The 17,438-nt window shown below is 38.6% G+C and overlaps 1 protein-coding gene across 1 annotated transcript; it reads right to left on the reverse strand.

Annotated features, from left to right (window-relative positions):
- Nucleotides 1-159: 159 nt before the first annotated feature.
- On the reverse strand, nt 160-17,122 carry LOC124146216 (sodium-dependent multivitamin transporter-like). Its single transcript, XM_048399345.1, has 4 exons — nt 16,787-17,122; nt 16,133-16,201; nt 719-805; nt 160-375 (listed from the first exon to the last, which is right to left on the reverse strand). Exons 1-4 carry the CDS (start codon nt 17,120-17,122, stop codon nt 160-162), a joined length of 708 nt encoding a protein of 235 aa, XP_048255302.1.
- Nucleotides 17,123-17,438: the final 316 nt, after the last annotated feature.

The following is a 17,438-nucleotide window of genomic DNA, read 5'->3' on the forward strand; positions in this document are numbered from 1 at the left end:
TGCGTTGTACACTTGACCAAGCGGCACCACAATTAGAAATAGGCGATTGGAATTTAAAAAAAGAGCATATCGAAAAATGATTGAATAAAACAGTTTGAAAATGGTGTTTAATTGAGTAAGAAATTGAGGTCTGACATTGGTCATTGAAAGATCCATACGTTACCCTGTAAATTGCTGGAGATTGTGATTTGTTGAGTTTGGGCTCATCACAGTGATGTTAGTCATTGAATATGACAGGGAGAGATGACCACTTGGGCAGTGATCTGTCGGGGCAGGGGGGAGAAGGGGCGTCTGCCTCACCCCCTGGCAAACACTGGCACCAACCACCAGCCACGTCAGGAAGCTGAGCCCAGTAAGCAGTGCAAGAATTGCACTCTGTGGAGAGAGGATGGTATGAAACGCGCATAAATCATTGTGTCTATACCTACGATTACCATCAGGCAACATTTACTTTATCATTGTTAATGACTGCGTGATAGCATTTACTAAACGTGTATAAATTAAACATCTCGACTTTTGTTTTATGATTAAATATATTGTGAGTTATTTATTTTAAAAATCTCAAAGATTAATTATTGAGATGACTAGTTTTATCATCCATGTGAATAACATCTAACAATATTAGTTAATAGTTCAGTTGAATGTAAAGTTGAACGTTTTATTGTGAGACGTTTTCCTCCATTGTACACTATACTAATGTATAGAAATCTTGACATACTCTTGTATTGACAAAGGGGAAGAGAGCCCCGAGGTAGAACAGGCCGCTTACTGGTCCAGAGGTCACCGAGGAGGCACTGTAATTAATCTGAAACAAAGAGGCACTTATTAGCACTCAACGAGTTATTAATCAGAATGGTATGCTTAACTCTGCTTACAGCGATACGTTTCTGTTACACACTTGCTTGGCGGCTTGTGAGAGGACAGTCAAAAGTGATGCGAAGCAAGATGTTTACTACTTTTGTGAACTCCATGAGCGCGGGCAAAAAATGGAAAACCACTCGAAAAAACACTAAATGTCAAATACTTATGAGCAGCACAAAGTTAGATTTTGCTTTTGAACACAAAGAAGAAAGCACCTGAAGGATGGACGTTGATCCCAGGTGGGAGACAAGCAGGGCCAGACAACAGACCAGAACTCCCCATGTCAATACTGAAGGAGAAAGAATAATGAAGACATTGTGCAGACCATGTAAACGTGGGAAAAGGTGTGTCCTTTTTGAGTGTGTGACAACAAACCCTCAAGGTCTCCCAATTCTAATGTATGATGCTGTATGATAAATGGCAAGGAGGGATGGGGTAGCCTGGTAGTTAGGCGTTCGCTCGTCACGCCGAAGACCCAGGTCAGATTCCCCACATGGGAACAATGTGTGAATGTGGGAACAATGTGTGAAGCCCATTTCTGGTGTCCCCCACCGTGATATTGCTGGAATTTTGCTAAAAGCGGCATAAAACCATACTCACTCCTATATATGGCAAGTGATTATATCGCCAATGAAGCAGTTTCATTTATCTTTCCATAAAACAAAACAATTAAGCCACTGCTGACGAACTGTTATTACCGGATTGGCTGATAATGGGGGGGGGGGGGGGGGGGGGGACTTGTGTTGCATTATTGTGCTGACCTTTACGTCACTGGTTTCGCATCGTTGTCTACAGTTTTGTTGTGTTAATATTCAGGGATGAGGTAGTCTGTTAAATCATTATTGTTCACTTATTTATTGACTTCAATATTATTGTGGTTATTGAAGAGTAGGTACACTCATTAAAGGCGAAAAACATTTCAGTTTGTCATCGCATGCACGTGATGCGTTCTTTATGTTTCGTGTATACAAAGTATTGATATGTATCTATTATACTGTTACTTGATATATCTGTCCTGATATTCAGGGGCGGTCGGGTAGCCTAGTGGTTAAAGCGTTCGCTCGTCACGCCGAACAATGTGTGAAACACATTTCTGGTGTCCCCCGCCGTGATATTGCTGGAATATTGCTAAAAGCGGCGTAAAACCATACTCACTCACTCACTCACTCTTGATATTCATGCCTCATTATCTCGAATGTCCGGATATATCCAGAATGTGCTTTTCGAGTTGTAAGGATCAATTACTGGTTAAAAAAATGATCCTTGAAGAGGCTAAAACTGACCACCGTAAGCTCTCAATGTGTTGGATAGACTGCAGAAAAGCTTATGATTCTGTACCTCAGGAATGGATTTCGAAGTCACTTGAATGTATTGACCTGGCCGAGCAATATGAGATGTATTCGCAGGGGCAGGTGATGACTTCAGATTCTTTTAGTCCTTTGCTTTTCTGTTTGTCACGAAATCCGTTAAGCTTTTTGCTTAGCAAAGAGGACAGTTACTAGTATCATCCTGGACTTCCTCAGCACGGATCCCCAAAACCCCTTACTCAACTCATGTGCATGGATGATCATGAACTTCTTGCCAAAGGAGAATCCAAAGATACCCTTTGTCGAGTCCTTTTCTAATGATATTGGCATGTCCTTTGGACTCGCCAAATTCATCTGAAATGTGGCAAGGTAGAATGGGCATGATACGTACTTCAGGATGTAGGTAAGGGACAAACTTTAGAAAGCCTATTTCAACAAAAATGGAGTAAACGGGTGGAGTAAAATTGTAGACTTCAGAAAATCGCAATAAAGTCAAAGCCACAAATACTTATGCTGTACCCGTCCTTTGGTATTCTTTTGGTGTTGCTGATTTGACGAAATAAGAAATTTTTGGGTATTCACAACTTCGCGAAGAATCAAGTTAGATCCCACTACGCATCGCTCTTCCCTCAAACGCTTATATTTACCACTTATAATGGTATGGGCGTGGTTTGATTAACATGCAGGCTTCACATGATAGAATTGTATTGTGTATTGTCTGATGATCCACTTGTTTAACATGTCAAGATATGATTTAAACAAGACATCCTTCAGTTTCTTTAAACGAGCCAAGGATGTGGGACGTAATCTCAATGTCAATGTTGATTTTTTTATCGTTCATTACCGCTGGGCGGTGGACAAATGACTATCAACCATATGCTGCCATATTAAATCAGCCCCGACTCAGTTTTCTAGAGAGGCAGTGTTTATGTTTATGTGCAGCGTGTTGAGATGTTCAGCAACCCTGCACAGTCCCAAGCTTTGATCAAGTCGGCTTTCTGTTTGTTAGTCAGGATCAGTCACTTCCCACCCGAAACCACTTGTCAGTGTGTGATTTTGCATCAAATGGCAGATTGAAATGTAGATAATGCAAGAAATGTAATGAGACTGTCCAACACATTGTCAGTGGATGCCCAGCTTTGTCATAAACACAGTATCTTTAGCGACATAATGGAGTGGCTTATAGTACCATCTTCGCCATGCTTGTGGTTTTGACACAGTGGTCCATCTATGGTATGACCCAGAATATGTAGGGGGCGTCATGGAAAATTACAAGTATAAAATTCTTTGAAATAGACTCATATGTAGCCTCAGATATATCCAAGCCAACAAAAATGATCTTGTCCTTTTTCAAAGAATTCTCCGTCCCTTTTGTTACTTATGTCATCGACGAGATTCAGGAAAAACATGACAAATGTGCCAACCTCGCTTACGAAATGACACGCTTTCATCCCCATGGTTCTCGGTGCCTTAGGTTTGGTACCTCCCAATGTGTTGACTGAGGTTATCTGCCAGGAGGACAGCCCTTCTGACAGTCTGGGTAATGCAAAAGGCTGTATTTTGGGGGAGTCTTCATTCTCCAAAAAGTTCGACTAGGCAGCGCTTCCTGGGCTTCGTGCAGAGGAGGCAAGGCCCTGAGCTGATGATGAGCCTTACAAGCCTGTCAATGCCATGATCAAACGAACCCTGTTTATTCATTTCAGTCGTCATAATAGTCCATTTGTATGGTGCCTTTACCATGCTGGATGTCATGCTCAAAGCTCATAATTACCCCTGAAAATGGCTCAGTGTGCACTCAACATTTTATGTTCAGCTCCATGTGAAGTAAACAACCCAAGCTGTGTGTGAGGCGCTGGAAGGGAAACCACCACGTTGTCAGCTAATCCTGTCTGACAAGATTTCATACTTTAAAGACATACTGTTCTGGTGATATCACAACCTCGTCAGTATTGGTAAGTTGATGTCATTTCACAACTATTTTAGATTTTTGAAGTAAAAAGAAAAGAGCGAAAATTCCTTTTGGCATTTAAGGCTGTTCATAAGTTAATCTCCCCACATCTCATCAAGCCAAAACTATTCCAGTCGGGACATAAACGTGATATGAAACGTCAAGGTATTGTACATTTATGTACACAGTATGGTTAAATGAGTAGACATACATTAGATTGTATCTGGCTTTGTCTACATTTGTGAACAATCAAAGGTTGTACCAATATGGTCAAATGTAGCGTATTAGCTAATCACATTCCATGCAAGTGTTATGACACACGTGTTTCTCAACAGTTGATTATTATGCCTGTGTAAGCAGTAACACATGGGTAATAATAAATATTATAACAGAGCAGACACAATATACCACTACCAAGTAGAACCAAATATAATCGTCGACTGAACCATGGCATATTACGAAGATGCTGAACAGCTATTGATTCGCATAAGTTCTATGAAATGTTACAAAATGTTGTTCTTTGCTGCAAAATGAATGAAACGATATTTTACCCATAATTTTAAATTAATAATATATACTGCTGATATACCTTGGCAATATCTTGCAAAATAGGTAGGCAGGGCAAGTCAAATTACACAAGCCACGTTATCGTGTTTTACCTGCTATCTTTGCGATAAACAATTGCCGAACGTCTGACATTTGAGGAGCACGGGGCTTGATAAAGTCCTCCCATGTTATGTTCGCGAGAGCAGATACACCTGATGATAATGAGCTGTAATCAAATCAGTTTGAAATCGTTAATTACAGTCCAAATATCCAGTTGAAGTATTTCATATACATGTATACTTCAACATTACTATTAGATATACTTTACTGGCTTAAGCTGAGACCAAACTAACCTGAGAGATGCACTGAAGAGTGCTGCAAGAAACAGTCCCGGCATTCCTGGCAAGTTCCGGAAAATGTCGAGCACCATGAAGGGTAATACCTTAAGAGTGAATAGTATTGACATGGGATCGCATCAAATACTTTTTCCATTTATAGCGTCACAAGAATTTAGTCCAACTGGTCACACTACAAGTTCATCATTTCTGTCTGCTTTAACTGTCAGGGAATACAAAACAATGCACAAAATTACGTACGAGGATATATCACTAATGTGTGATTGTACCTGATCAAGATTGTTGATCTGATTGGAAGCCATAGGATCGCATCTCTTGTTGTCATAGTAACCATATGCCAGAAGACCACTGCTGACCGAAAGGACTCCAAACGCAGATGAGCAGAACAGTGCAAGTAACATCGCCCTGAAAAACATTCCTTCTTTATTCTGCTTTACACACACATTACCACTATTGCAATGTTTTGTAATGTCAGTAAATGATTAAAGATAACTGTTTCTAAAGAAAAAGCAAAACACAACCTGTAGTAATATAGGGATTCGATTATTTCTTCCCGTGATGACTCAAATAGTAATTTCAACAGGAAGTCTCATATTAGCCATATATTACCATCCATATGGTACTTGAAGAAGAATATACTTGCCTTCTAGCCTGAGTGAGTGACTTTGTAGATGTTATGCGCTGAAGATATGCAGGTTTGAAGAGAAAACCAAACCCATAGAACACCCTGGCTACGCCCACGTTCCATACAGTATGGCGGATAGTCGGATCAAGGTCAAATCTAAAGACAAGTGAGATATCTCGAGATGAAAAAAGGATTGTTACCCATACGGGCAGGAAGAACTCGTGTAATAACTTTTGGATATTTGCAAAGTGCATTTTGGTGATTCTCGGTGTTCATTGGCTGGTTAAAATTCTACGCTATTTCATTGGCTGACACTGACTACCGGAACTACTTTTGAGCTTTCACATTTTATTCACAAACCACACGTGCTTTCATTCATGAATTATATGCTGATATCGTTCTCGCAAATGCGTGACTTTGACTAGAACAATATACAGTATCTTTTTCCAAATAAAAACAAAGTACCAATATTGTATTACTTTAACATCTCTTTAATGCACAATCTTTTAACAATCGATCAAATTTCCATGCACGACTTTGATACGTCTGCTTTGTTTGTAAACAAACATGGCTGCCCACTTGACACCGATAAAGGTCAATGACCTGGTCAAAGTTGATGGCGATCTCACTGGACGTATAGTATAGATATTTCAACCACTTAATACCTTCAATGTCTATGTGGTGAAGACTATGTTTGGCGAAATGCAAGTTCCCCGATTCCGATTGAGATTACTACACGATACTGTGTCAAATGCACCACCGTCACGTCCGTCAAGTCCGTCCTTTGGCCTACCCCAAGCAGTCGTCGATGACTTAATGAGTGATGACTTTTTCGATCCCCCCCCCCCCCCCCCCCCCACACACACACAAAACAATTCTACAAACTTTGCAATAAATGAAAGTGATATTGATGACTTTTTGGCAAGTAATGAAAATGAAAATACCATGAAGAAAACAAAACTTGACATGAAGTTTGTTCACAGTCGTTTTTAGCAAAGTTTGCAAGAAACAAGGAAAGTTGAAGAAATCCCACCCAGTGAACTTAATAATCTCTTGTGCAGGTTTTTCATCTCCGCCAAAAAGTCGGATGGAACAGAATACGAACCATCGACATTAAAATGGATAAAGGCCAGTGTTGAGCGTTATCTAAAGAGACATGACTATAAACACTCGTTGTCAGACTCCGTGCATTTCATTAAACTTCGAGAAGTTTTAAAATCTAAACAAAAATCCCTGAAAAAGCAAGGTAAAGGCAACTTACCCCAGAGGGCCGATCCCGTGTCAGATCTTGAACTAAATAAACTCCGTTAATCTGGACAACTTGGCACAAGTAAACCTGATGCAATCTTAAACACGTTATGGTGGAACAACACCATCTACTTTGGTCTGCGTTCTGCCACCCCGCACAGGCGCATGCAATGGGGCGATGTCATTCTCAAAAAAAGATACTGAAAACAATGAGTATCTGCAGTATATTGAGAGACAATCGAAAACACGTCAGGCTGAGGGGGCACGTGACGTTGCCCCTAAGGCATGGGCACAGCCTGGTGATTTGTGCTGTTTATAAACGGTACCGGGATCTGAGACCCGCAAATTACTGTGGTGATGATCACCCCTTTTACCTTGCAACCAACACACAATTTAGGGTCAAATCACGAGACATGTTTTAAACGCCAGCCTGTTGGTCGTAATAAACTGGGGTCCATAATGAAAAGGATGGCCGTCATGATCAGGCAGCTGAAAAACGTTTAACAAATCACAGTGCAAGGAAAAGGATAATTCAAACTTTCTCTGACAATGGCGTTCCCGCACATCAGATCTTGCAGGTGTCTGGTCACAAAAACATCCAGTCCATCAATCATTACTCCAAAATAAATGAGCACCAGAATCACAATATTAACAACATCCTTGCACATTCAAGCACCTCAAACTCCTCTGTAGCCATGAGGAATCCCCAATTTCTTGAATCACATGTTGATAGATCTCACGACATGCCACAAGCCCACCATGTGTCACTTAGTACATCGATCACAACAGAACCGAGTTTCACATGACACGAAATGTGAAGCAGTTTACACGCTTTTCGCTGGGCCGATCTATGGTGGGGTATTTAACATTACAATTTCCCCAAATGACACTGGGGCTACGGCCAGACAACCAAGTCCAAAACGACGAAGAATTAACGTCATTCATTCCGATTCTGATTCCGATTAGTCCCAGGTTATCAACATCCAGACAGATTCTGCATAGAATCGATGATAGATGTAAACATCCTGCTCCCAGTTCAGCCATGCGCGCTCTGAAACTTCGGCCGAGATGTAGGTTAAACATCTCGCACTGCGACTGACTTGATTCTTCTTGTATGACATTCCCACCTGTTTTCGTGACACACATGTTCTTTAACTATTGACTTTGTGACTTTGTTTAGCCAGTTTGCATTGTTGTTGAAGATGACAGTTTACGATACTGACATATTTAGCGAAATTCGTCGGTAACAGCATCGGTGCATTCTCGGCACCTCTTGCTTCCGGGACTGTTTGCAACGGTCTGACCTAGCTTTGACTGTTTTATAAATTTATTTGTCTCTGATAACTAAAAGTTTTATCAGTAACATGTATTATCAATTGTTATAAATTGTTCTTAAACAAAGTCGTGAGTTTGCAGTTTTTAATGTGAATTCTCCATTTTTTTCTGGTACTACTTGCATATTGTTTGAATTTGACTTGGTAAGAGTGAAGCGGCTAGCAGTAAAAAGCCGCTGGTTTCCTGCGGATGAATACATTGGAGATGGCCGGATGGAGCTCGCTTATATAGCAACACGATGCAGCACATTTTAACGATGTAAATCATCAAAATTGAGTATGGGTAATAATTAGAATAATCCACTCGATACGGGTGATTACGGAAAATATGGCCCTCGTGAAATTAACGTTCTCAGGTCCTCGCTAAAGCTCGGAACTGAGAACGTTAATTTCACTCGGGCCATATTTTCCGTAATCACCCGTATATCGTGGGTTATCCTCTACCACCTAAACCAAAACTGCTGTAAAACAATCGAAGCTAAACGACTGACTAGCTCTCTCCAGAACAACTCTCTCAAGTAATGTGTACTCACATGAATGTCAGTCTCCCTCCCTCCATTACCCTGGTCCAGATTTCCTGGATTCCTCCACTTTCAATTGTCCCCTGTCATCAAGTTACAGATAAGTAATTTTTTTCAAATTCTATCATATCTGAAATACTAAGAATAAGAATACATTTCTCAAGATTACAGCATCTTGTGTGCAACTTCTTTAGACACTTTTACCTACCTTTACTTTTCCTTTCAAAGAATTACCCCCAAATGGATTTGTTATTTTTTGTTTGTTTGCTGTTTCACGCCGCACTCAGCAATATTCCATCTAAATGATGGCGGTCCGTAAATAATCGAGTCTGGACCAGACAATTCAGTGATTCATATAGGAACCAAGTCAGCGAGCCTGACCACCCGATCCCGTTAGTCGCCTCTTTCAACAAACATGGAATGCTGAAGACTAATTCTAAACCAGATCTTCATCACAAATCATCGAAATCAGCAACTGGAAATTTAGACCATGCAATTAATGAAAGTTAATTATAAGGAAACAACCAAACAAAACTGTACAACTAAAAACATTTTTTACCAAACTTTCACTTTCTCTTCTCAAAGATGGGGTGGGATCGTTAACAACACAATGAACTCTTAAACACAAACGATGTAGGTCATAGAAATCAATTAGTGCCTGAAAGTAATATTGGTCACCTTGATAATCACCGCTAACATTCCGATATACATTAATATATACTGGAGGACATCCGTCCAAATCACAGCTTTGAGACCACCCTGGAAATATAAAAACACAACCAGTCACAAGGCAAGTGAAGGATTAATTATATATCGCTTTTCCAAAACACTGTACAGAAATAATAGCTATCACTGATATCAAAATGATTGTTTGCCATCTCATGCCTATTGGATTGGCACTGACTTATGATACTGCTACCAAACGGGAAAGAATGATCATTTTGAGAAGGAAGATATATCTCAAAACAACAGCAAATAGGGGGAGTCCAACTATTTTACAAAATAAATATTATTGGTTTTCAGAAGTGGATGGGGGTTGGTTGGTGGTATTGCCACGGACTGAGGGCTATCACAATATCAGCAACCCTTCTTATTCCAGTATAACCATTGTGTGAGTGACTTTTTCAGGTTTGACTCCGATTTGAACTTTTTAAACTTGAAGTTATCTGTTGACGAGTATTGCAAGGTACCATGATGTACGAGTTAGATGTATAACTCAATAATTCTCTGAACGCCCAGGGGGGCACGGATGGCCCAGTCGTCTAAGGCGCCGCGATTCGCTGTGCAGAGTTGCGTCCCTTGGGCACGCCAGAAACCTATGATTGTGGGTTCGAATCCCGGTTCTCCCCGATTATGTTTCTAGGTTTGTCAGCACCATACCCGTGCTCTTGGGATTCACCGGAGTGGTAAACGTCTGAGACCTGCACATTAAGCTGACACGCCGTGATATAACTGGAATACTGTTAAAAGCGGCGTTAAACCCAACTCACTCACTCACTCTGAACGCCCAAATGTCCCTGTATGCCTGTGCAGCAATCGTTCGGATAACTTAACAAGGCATGTCTTTGTGACATAATCAGGAGGTATGCATGTTTAACATCTTATTGATATTCAATTAATAATTATTGTACACGAGGTGCCTGTGACCTCTAATTATTGTGAATAACACGCTGTCGAATTTGAATGACACATTAGGTCAAGAATTGCAAAAATATCTATAATCGGCAAAGCCATTGACATTCCATCGGGTATATTAAATCATTCAAAGCATTAGGTTCAAAGCATTAAGTATCAGTTTTTTATTTACAATATCCGGTTTTCAAAAAAAGGTGTAATAACTCACAATAGTAGTATAGAGAACAGCTGCTGCTGATGTGACTACGATCGACCAGGTCATAGAGAAGCCTGTCACTGGAGAAACACAAAAAATATATTGTAACATAATATGTGTTACATTTGAGCTTGTAATTCGAAACGTAAACGTTTTGTAGATGATTAAGTGTGTTTTTATTAAGTTTGCAATAAAGTTTTAACCATAAAAGGCCTAACTATACGTATTTATTATGCCAAAATATTAATTTATGACAAAATACAAAAAGGGGATATTTAAGATATTAGCACTCAGTTGTAGAGGCTTAAATAATCCTTTTAAAAGGAAACAAGTATTTATTTTTTTAAATTTTTTATAAAAGCCTGGATTTACTGTCTGCAAGATGTACATTTCACAGTAGATCAAGAACAAATAATTAAACAACATTGGGGTTATACAGAATGTTATATTTGTCCTTTTAAAAGCAATGCAAGGGGTACAGCTTTTTTATTTAATAACAATTTTGAATTCAAGGTTATGCATTCAATTATAGATAAAGATGAAGGTAACTTCGTGGCATTAGATGTAAGTATTGATGACAAAATATATACAATAATTAACTCATATGGACCAAATTCGGACAAACCAGAATTCATTAAAAAATAAAGGAGCTAGCAGTAGAATTAACAGGAGAAAGAATCATTACATGTGATGATTGGAATTTAATAATTGATAAAGATAAAGACACTTGTAGTTATAAACATATTAACCACCCCAGAGCAAGAAAGGAACTATTGGAGACAACTGATAGTTTAGATCTTAAAGACCCATTATTATATCCATCTGCAAGAAGATACACCTGGCGACAACCCACACCAATAAAGCAAGCTCGTTTTGAATATTTTTTAGTCTCACACAATGTGCTACATTTAGTTGAACACAGCGATATAATACCTAGTATTCTATTATATCCCTTACTGTTTCACTCTCAGATATACAAAAGGGAAAGGGCTTTTGGAAATTTAATAACTCATTTTTGAAAGATAAACACTTTGTTGCAATGGTTAAAAAGAACAATTCATGATACTTTAGATCAATATGAAGACAGGACAGCTAAAAATGAGAGAGTATTTACAATTGATGACCATCTACTTTGGGAAATGATACTTTTAAATATGAGGGGAAGTTCAATATTATTCTTATCAACACGTAAAAAAGAAAACATAGCTTTGGAATCCAAATTAGAACAAGATTTAAATCGGCTTGAAAATAAGTTAGGAGAACAAAATACAGAGAGAGAGATGGGAGAATTAATGGAACAATTAAATTCAGCTAAACTAGAATTGGAAAATTTGCATAGAATAAGAACTGAGGGCTCTTTTATGATATCAAAGGCCAAATGGATAGAACAAGGTGCAAAACCCTCAAAATATTATCTGCAATTTGAATATAGAAACTTCGTAAACAAATCCATGACTTGAAAAGGGAGATGGGACACAAATAAATAAACAAGATGAACTAATTCAAGAGTTGGAGACTATTATCAGAAATTGTATAAAACTGAAGATTGCACAAAGATTGATTTAGAAAACCTATTTTCTGATACCCATGTGCCAAGACTAGGTGATGGTATAGCTTCTTCTCTTGAGGGAGAATTGACTTATGATGAGGTACTTGAAGCATTGAACAAAATGAAAAATAACAAAAAGCCCAGGCCCAGACGGGTTTTCAGCAGAATTTATCAAATTCTTTTGGGTGGATCTTCATAGTTATTTAATAAATGCTCTAAATTATGCATATAAAAATGGATCTCTATCAGTATCCCCCAAATCAAGGATTGATAACGTGTATTCCAAAAGAAAATAAACCAAAATATTTTTAAAGAATTGGCGCCCCATCTCCCTCATTAACACATCTTATAAGTTAGCTGCAGCGACAATTGCAAACAGAATAAAACATGTTTTGCCTTTAATTTTTCATGAGGATCAAAAAGTTTTGTTGGTGGTAGATATATAGGTGAGGTTACAAGAATGATTTATGATGTGATGGAATATACCGAATCTTAACAAATACCAGGTTTATTGTTATTAATTGATTTTGAAAAAGCATTTGACTCTGTGGAAAGAAAATTTATGCATAATGTACTGACTTTTTTTAATTTTGGACCAATATTCAACATTGGGTTAAAGTCTTTTTCGAAAAAATTGAATCAAGTGTTTTGGTAAATGGATATGCAAGTCCTTTTTTTAAGGTTTAAAGGGGTGGTCGCCAGGGGGATCCGATATCACCACATATCTATATTCTTTGTGCCGAAATCTTAGCAATAATGATAAGAAATAATATGAAAATAAAAGGTATACAGATGGGTAAAATTAAATCTCTGCTTGCACAATTTGCAGATGATACTACATTAAGTTTAGATGGATTTGAAAAAGAGCCTCTATACCACAATGAGTACGTTAAAATTTGTTGCCCGGTTCTCGGGATTAAAAGTAAATGCTGAAAAAACAAAGTTGATATGGATATGGTAAAAAAAAAATAATCTAGATATAAGCTATGTGATCACTGGAATTTTGACTGGTCACAAACTCAGTTTAAGTTATTAGGCGTAGATTTTGATGTTCATTTGGAAAATATGGTCAATTTAAACTATACAAACAAGTTTGATAAGATAGAAAAGGAAATGAAAATGTTGGAAAAGAGAACCCTGACACCTATGGGTAGAAATGTTGTACTAAAATCATTGTTGTTACCCAACCTCAATCACCTGTTTTGCAGTATACAAAGCCCACCCAAAATTGTAATAGAAAAGTTTCAGTCAAAATGCTTTCACTTCATCTAGAGATCTAAACCTGACAAAGTTAAAAGGAAAATTATGTCATTAGATCCTTAATATGGCGGCATCAGTGTCCCAGTGGTGAAATGGTTATCGCCGCACAAAAATTAAGCTGGATTGAGAGACTGGTTCATGGTAATTCCACATGGACAGCTTTCTTTTTTTAAAATGTTGCTAGCGCAAATGTTATTTACCTGGCTGATGCTGCCTATATTAACTATATTGCCTATTATTCCAAACATCGACAATAACTTTTGGAAGGAAGTTTTGTTATGGTGGTCAGTATACTTGAATTGCTGTGATAATGTTAAACAATCTGGTGAGGATATGATGAGCAAATCTGTCTGGCATAATAATGAAATCAAAATTGATGGTAAGCCTATTTATTTTCCACAATGGCATCAAAAGGGTATAGCATATATAAATGCCTTCATTCATGACACAGGCAAATTATATGATTTTGATGAATTTGTAGTCAGGTATTTACACAATAACAATATAATACATTGTGCTAAAGTTTGCCAAAGACCTGTACTGCCATATAATGTATCAAAAATAAACAATAAAAGGGAAGCAAGGTATTTTATGAAGCCCTATTAAACCCTAAATTTATAAAACATAAGTGCACAGTAAATGGGAAGATTTTCTTGAAAAACAGTATACCGATACAGAGTGGACAAACTTTAACCTTATTGCCAAAAGATGTACACAAATTTCTGAATTATGATAGTTTCAGTTTAAAGTTATGCATAATATTTTGAGTACTGACTTTTTTATTTAATTGGATATGTTGAATCGCCAGTTTGTTCATGATGTAATGAACCATCAGAAACAATTACTCATGTATTATGTAATTGTCACTATGCTGCTGATATATGGATGGAACTTTCAGATTGGCTTGGAAAGTACACAGAAGGCAGAGTTAATTTTAGTAATGAACACATACTGTTTGGATTTAATGAGAAGAATAACAATTCACTCAATGCATTAATTATGGTAACAAAATCTATGCTGTACACATGCAAGTTTCCATGCCTTCTGGTCTTCTCTACATGTGTTATTTAGAAACTCTGTATAACTATGATATATGATCTGTCCATGCTACAAACATGCCAATAATGTCACAATAAATCCATACACACTGTATGTATGGTATTTGAAAAGTAAAATATGATGGAAAATGAAATAAAAAACTAAAAAACAACAACTAAAATACAGAAAAAAGGCCTGGTTAAGTTCTCCCAGTAACTTCATGGTAGACGTTCATCACATCACATCTAATCTCATCTCATCTCATGTTGTGTGATGACCTTTAGAGGGAGTTTTCAGAATCTTCTTACTCGCGGACTTTTACGCCCAATTGAGACTGATTATTCTCTTGAGTTTGGAATAGGTGTGTCAGTGGTGTTACACACGTCATCCAGGGTAGATTCAGGTGAAGTGCACACAGATAATATATGTGAGGTACAAATGTGATGAAGGTATGGTTAAAGTTTATAGGTCTGTGTTTTAACACAGCAGCAACGCTATGAAACGGCTGCCTGTGTCACACCGTCGAGATGAGTTACTGCGGAACTACTTTGACCGAGAATCCGCATGAAAAATGTGTTGAGAGCAGTATGGGCGGTACATGAGCGGTACATGAGCGGTACGGTTTTGGTGCAAAGGTGTTACAGATATATATATATTTATGGTTCAAATATGATGTAAAGATGGTACACGTGTGGTGCAACTGCCAATGAGGGATGGAAAAGATGTAGCAAAATATGCAGGTTTGCTCAACATTGTTGCGGTTGAGGTGAGGTTCATGTATGACACAGATGAGGTCATTACCAGTCTGCAATGCCATGCCTTGTCCAAACAGGATGATGCTCAAATAGAAAAGCTGAAAATGTAAAAACGGTAATGAGGGATTAAATATATTCTAACGAGAAAAATATCCGCGTTTTATAAAAAATTCAATAAAATATATCAAATTCCGAAATGAATGAATACAGCTTTGAAAATATACTCATGAAAAGATCTCCTTGACTTTAAGTCGGGCAGAAAGGAGCCAGAAAGGGATGTTGGAGACGTGAAAGATCAATTGCTGGTTAATAAAATGATCCTTGAGGAGGCTAAACCTTACCACCGTTCCACCTCACATACATGTACCTCACGAATGGATTTTTAAGTCACTGGAATGTATTGACCTCCCCGAGCGGTTGCTTGTTTCACTAAAGTTGGTAATGCATTGCTGGTCAACTCAACTTGAGACGTATTCGCACGTGCATGTGGTGACTTCAGGACCAAATTTCTATTAGAGGAGGAATATTTAGGGTGATTCTTTTAGTCCCTCGCTTTTCTATTTGTCACTAAATCTGTTTGGCTTATCATCCTGGAGTGCAGATCCCCAACACCACCTACACATCGACAATATCACTGTCTGTATAATGGGACCGCCAAAAGACGTTAAAAGATGGTACTTGTTGTTACCCTGTCTGACGCTCGGCATTAAGGGGCTAAAACAAGGACTGGTCGGCTCGGTGTCAGTATACTGTGTCTGAGTGGGATATTCATGTTAAACTCCGGCCTGGTATCTCAGTGAGCTAGCGCTATAAATCGGCATCAGTCCGGACTAGTACAAGCAGCCACACAAGCACACACACACGTACATGCACGTCGCTATATAAGTGCAATAATCTTGGACGCGACGTTAAACCCCATTTCACCTCACCTCACCTGTATAATGGAGTCTTACGTTCTGAACACACGCCAGCACAGTAGCTATGATGCGCAGAGCTCGGGATTTGAAGCGGCCTTCAAGGAACTGAAAAACAATTAATAAAACAGAAACCGTTTTCATATGTATGTCAGTAAACTCCGATCATTAAAGGCTTCTAACAATTTATGCATTCTTTAGTCCGTCAAATATCAATGAACATGGTGAAAGAGCAACATTACTACAACAATGATCTATAATTTAATCTTGAGTATCGATAATTTAAACTCATGATTACGGATATCGGTCATAGTTTGGAATACCAGTATCACAACAGCACCACGACCAAAGGCGCCTGTCGTATGTAACGGCCACTGATGGCCATGAAGGAGACAGATCAATGAAACTACTACACACGGAGTCACATTGGTCTTGTGCCTGTCAAACGTGCATAAGTGTACTACCCAATGCAGCGGTGTAATACAGAGCATTACGCGACGGAGAAATGAAGAGAATCTGATGATAGTTATTCCCGAATCCACAGATTGGTTTTGCATTATGATCTACAGTTGCTTCGGATTTTCTTCTTTTAAATGCTCGTTCAGAAGGGCCAGCGAATTAATGGCTCAGATCAACCACAAGAACATGACGTAACCATAATGTTTTAGCGACAAAAAATGTTTCAAGCGTTACCTGGAATGGGCTAGAGATATTGAGTCTCTTCAGAAGGGGCAACAACAGGTATAATTCCAGAAGGTTTCCCACGGAGAAGGCTATCTCACTGAGAATCCACATGATGCCATGGCCGTAAGCCTCTGCTGACGCTCCAAGCATGGTAATTGACGACGTGAACGTCGCCATCAACGACAACGCTACGGGGAAGAAGGTCATTGAGCGTCCAGCCAGAAGGTATTCCTCCAGTCTACCATGGCTGCCGACTATGGCTTGATATATGCCAATACTCACCGAGACGGCCATCATGACACCAAACACTATGTAGTCCCACTTTCCAAACATATGAGACTCCATTGAGGCGGGGACAAAATGTTTCTAACCTAAAAGTATATTGAGATAAAACAGAGGCATAATTCTATAATATGAATGAATTATATCATTGACTTGGCATGCAATTAGCCATGTCTAATACCAACAGAAACAGATGTTTCTCTGGGGCATTCAGAACCACCTACTACTGATACACGACTGACAAATATACATACTGTAAACCTATTTTTGCCACCTGTTACCTCAGGGGGAGTGCCATGTTTAATGGATACATTCACTTAATCACGATATCATAAGTGGATGGTGGATAAGTCGGAAATAAATGCATGGTAGTAACACA

Source organism: Haliotis rufescens, unplaced genomic scaffold (assembly GCF_023055435.1).
Source record: "Haliotis rufescens isolate VD_foot unplaced genomic scaffold, xgHalRufe1.0.p SCAF_2, whole genome shotgun sequence".
In the NCBI taxonomy this organism is placed as follows: Eukaryota; Metazoa; Mollusca; class Gastropoda; order Lepetellida; family Haliotidae; genus Haliotis; species Haliotis rufescens.

What these genes read in the sequence shown, in the direction of transcription:
- LOC124146216 (XM_048399345.1), bottom strand. Translation starts at nt 17,122, where the DNA reads ATGGAGTCTCATATGTTTGGAAAGTGGGACTACATAGTGTTTGGTGTC. An exon ending in ATATCTCTAGCCCATTCCAG is followed by an intron (nt 16,202 to 16,786) that starts GTAACGCTTGAA and finishes ATTGTTTTTCAG; the next exon opens with TTCCTTGAAGGCCGCTTCAA. An exon ending in TGCTGGCGTGTGTTCAGAAC is followed by an intron (nt 806 to 16,132) that starts GTAAGACTCCAT and finishes TCTTTGTTTCAG; the next exon opens with ATTAATTACAGTGCCTCCTC.